This window comes from Boleophthalmus pectinirostris, unplaced genomic scaffold, assembly GCF_026225935.1.
Source record: "Boleophthalmus pectinirostris isolate CB_2022bp ecotype Guang Dong unplaced genomic scaffold, ASM2622593v1 HiC_scaffold_20, whole genome shotgun sequence".
NCBI lineage: Eukaryota > Metazoa > Chordata > Actinopteri > Gobiiformes > Gobiidae > Boleophthalmus > Boleophthalmus pectinirostris.
This window is the reverse complement of record NW_026571153.1, coordinates 2,444,762-2,448,943: the sequence shown is the minus strand read 5'-3', so window position 1 is coordinate 2,448,943 and position 4,182 is coordinate 2,444,762. Positions and strand designations below refer to the sequence as shown.

The window sequence follows — 4,182 nt, the reverse complement described above, 5'->3', positions numbered from 1 at the left end:
CTCTAATAAACTTACAGGAGGCTCCCAACAAATGTGGAGAATCTGCAGAGATACTATCAGTGAACAGAGAAGGATCTGCAATCACCTCTGTCAGATTCTGGACGCACCAGGTCGTCTCAGTCGAGTCAGACGGATCTGGACGAGACCTGGAGGACCAGACGACGGTGCGACGACTTTGTGGAAGGAGGAGCTGAAGAAAATGCGTGGCGTGAAAACTTCCGTACGTATTCAACACACTTCAGCGTCACCGTATGCACGCAGATTTCCTCCCGTATTTTTGGACAGAAATAGACTTTCCCAATCCAGTTTTCAAGGGAAAATATTCTGTTTGGTTCAGTCGAGGCCAGGGGGTGGGGTTGCCTTCAAGAAGAGTCCGAGTGTGAAAAAGAGGAAGGAAGAAGATTGTTTTTACTTTCGTGCGGACAGATATTTAAGACTCTGGAGACACACACGTGATCTGATTTACTGTCAAATGAAAGTGTGAACATGAGGCTCCACACCGTCTCACTGCTGCTTCTTGGTAAGTTTCCTCTCGTCTGTTTATGTCGTGTTCAGAGGAGGGTGGAGAAGTCACAGCCAGAGCAGAGCAGTGTTACTTTAAAATCATCTTACTCAAGTAAAAGTACGGAAGCACTGAGAAGCAAGAGAGAGAAAACAAAAAAGGGGCAGGTCATTTGGGCTCTATTTTCTAAGTGTTTTTTTTTTTTTTTTTACCAATTAAAAAAAAAAAAAAAAAAAAAAAAATCTAAAAAAAACCTACAATCTACATTTTTTTCTACTATTTTTTTTTTTTTTTAAACATTTTTTCTCTTGTGTTTTTTTTTTTTTTTTGTCACTGTTGATGTGGTTGATGAAAAAAAAAAAGCACAAAATAGTCACTCAAAAATGACTCAAGTAAAAGTACGGAAGCCCAGAGAGGCAAGAGAGAGAGAGAAAAAAAAGAGGCAAGTCATTTGGGCTCTATTTTCTAAGTGTTTTTTTTTTTTTTTTTTTTTAACCAATTCAAAAAAAAAAAAAAAAAAAAAAAATCTAAAAAATACTACAATCTACATTTTTTTTTCTACATTTAAAAAAAAAAATTTCTCTTGTGTTTTTTTTTTTTTTTTTAGTCACTGTTGATGTGGCTGATGAAAAAACAAAAAAGAGGCAGGTCATTTGGGCCCTATTTTCTAGGTGTTTTTTTTTTCACCAACTCAAAAAATAAATAATTTAAATTTTTTTTCAAAAAAAAAAAAAAAAAAAAAAAAAATTAAACTACAATCTACATTTTTTCTACAATTTTTTTTCAAATTATTATTATTTTTTTCTCATGTGTTTTTTTTTGTCACTGTTGATGTGGCTGATGAAGAAAAAAGCACAAAATAGTCAAGTCTAAAACTAAATGTTTTAGACCTGGTTTAGTCCTTGTTTAGTCCTGATTTAGACCTGGTTTTAGACCTGGTTTAGACCTGGTTTAGACCTTGTTTAGATCTGGTTTTAGTCCTGGTTTAGATCTGGTTTGGACCTGGTTTTGACCTTGTTTAGACTTGGTTTTAGACCTGGTTTGGAATCTGGTTTTAGACATGGAAAATACTGCCGTGTAATCCATTTATTTCAACCAAGTAACTGTAATCCAATTACCACTCACTGAAACAGTAACTGTAACCGAATACAGTTACTCATCAATTTGTACTCTGATTACATAACTCCGGTACATGTAATCTGTTACTCCCCAACACTGAAACCAGTCTTTGTTTCTCTACAGCAAATCAAGTAATCCAAAGTATTCAGATTACATTACTCACTTTAAGTAATTAAATGGATTCTGTTACAAACTACATTCTGGTGTGTGTAATCTGTAATCTGTAGGGGATTACATTTTAAAAGTCACCTTCCCAACGCTGATTATTATTTTGTGTTGATCTCTTGGGACAGCGCTTTGTTGTGGAGGTCCGTCCACCGCAGCAGTGAAAGTTTTGGAAGTGAAAGAAGGAGAAGATCTCAACTTCAAATGTCCATTTTACACATCTGGGCACTGGAGGATCTTCTGTAAAAGTCCCTGTGAATCAGGTGTAGATTATTTGGTTTCAACTTTCATAGACCTCAGAACGAGAGGCAGATACAGTATTGAATATGAGAAGCGTCCTTCGTTTCCAGATCTGATGCACGTGACCATCAGAAACGTGCAGAAATCTGACGCCGGATTATACAGATGTGGTCTGGTAACATTTGCAGAAGGGAACAATCAGTATAAATTTGTGGACGTTGACATTTACGTCACCAGTGGTAAGTTTTGTGTTTTTATCATATCATTCATGGATTCCTCACCTAAAATTGTTGTATTGTTTGTTTATCTCCATGGAGACTGGTGAAGCAGGTGGCAAACCCTCCACTAGAGAACACACACTGCACCTTTAATCACACAATGCCAATTAAAAACGAGCACAAACCATGAACGTCTTTGTATAATTCTCATGTTTTTTTGTCTCCAGCTCAGAGTTCCGGCTCTGCTCTTGGAGACGTCGAGGAGCCCAGAGCATCTGAAGATCAGCAGGACCACACCTCATCGTCTGGTACACACACTTTACTCACAAACGACACAACCACAACAAAAAACAACAAAAGCAAACACTGAAAAACTGCTGGTTAAGGCTAAAAGTATCTACAGTGTGACTGGAGTGACAGAGCTTCAGACAGAGCAGTGCAGCTCATGTTGACGACATCAGTTGTGTCCTGTGGTACCAGCCCTGCATCTGCTCCAACAGCAAAGGACAAATTCAATTTGTCAACAGGACAAAAGTTTATTTTGGTCAAAGACGTTTCTCAGCTCCTCCAAGCTTCTTCTTCAGTTCTGGTCAGACGCTGGTGGACACTTCCTTATGTCTGCCTGAAGGAGGAGCTAACTACACTGAAACTACTCTGAAACTAAGGCTACGTTCAGACTGCAGGGCTTAACGCTCAATTCAAATTTTTTTGTGAAATCTCATTTTTTCAATTCAGAGCAAATACTGAGGGAGCTCAGAGAACCAGCTTCAAAGAAAATGGTGAAACGTCCAAGGAGACAGTGTCTCATAAACCTGAGTTAAGTCTGGTGTCCACTGCAGCTTTTTTGTCTTTACAACATTTGGGCGTCACTACACAACATGAAGAATTTCAATAGAAAACAACACACATTCACACTGTGTGACGGGTCTCAGCATGTACGACCAAAGTTTGCAGCCGAGTTTATGAACGACCAACACAGTTTGATCTTTGTGTCTGTGTCACTGTCAGACCTGTGAGCCACGATTTTGAGCTACAACTCCACATTTTCCCCAAAATCAAAGATCTTTTGTCACGGCCAAAATGGTGCAGTTGGACCCAACTTAGTTTCATCGACTAAATATTTAGTTATATTGTCACTGACTAAAAAAAACAAATAAAACATCAGAATGACTAAAACTATGAGTAAATTGACATGGCCGACATGGTGTGGAGAAATCATTTGATGTGATGTGAGTTGTTGTTGTTGTTGCAGATGTGGCGCTGTACGTGGGCCTGAGCCTGAGCGCTCTGCTCATCCTGTCACTGACACTCGTCCTGTACTGGAGAAAGAGAAACAGCTCAGCACCAGGTCAGACTCCTGCAAACACAGCACAGTGCAAGTTTATACTTGAAAAAGTATAATACACATATTTATTCATCCAGGAGTGGATCATAGTAACAGATGGAACATGTTAGTAGAAGTCTTTATAACTCTATGTTTGTATGTTCACACAGAATCTGCCCAGACTCCAGGATCTGCTCAGATACTGGAGGTGAGGATTCTTCGATACATGTGAACCAAATTTCAGACTTCTGGTCATCGTGTAATTCACACTGGGAAGGATCCTCTGAAAAAGAGAACATCAAACCTCCATGTTTGTTTTCCCAGTGGGATGTGTCTATTGTCAAAGTCGATCTTTTCAAGTCTTTTGAACCATATCACTTTTGTTTCTGGTTCTGATATTGTCATGTTTTAGTTTTGGGATTCGGACATCGTAATTGTTGTGGTTGTTGGATCCTAACAGTGGAAAAAGGCTCATGAAATGGGCTTCGGAAGTTTGCAAATCTGTGTGACTCAAACCTCTGTTCAAACTGTTTCTCTTCCCAACAGAATTGAAAAATAGTGAAAGGTGAAGGCGATGGGCAGGATTGATCCACAGGAAGAACCAAAAAGAAACA

At 38.8% G+C, this 4,182-nt stretch overlaps 1 protein-coding gene across 1 annotated transcript; it reads left to right on the top strand.

The window, feature by feature from the left end:
• Positions 1 to 320: 320 nt before the first annotated feature.
• Positions 321 to 3,800, top strand: LOC129409884 (uncharacterized). Its single transcript, XM_055156798.1, has 5 exons — positions 321 to 520; positions 1,915 to 2,265; positions 2,472 to 2,552; positions 3,497 to 3,592; positions 3,739 to 3,800. Exons 1-5 carry the CDS (start codon positions 487 to 489, stop codon positions 3,798 to 3,800), a joined length of 624 nt encoding a protein of 207 aa, XP_055012773.1. The 5' UTR covers positions 321 to 486.
• Positions 3,801 to 4,182: the final 382 nt, after the last annotated feature.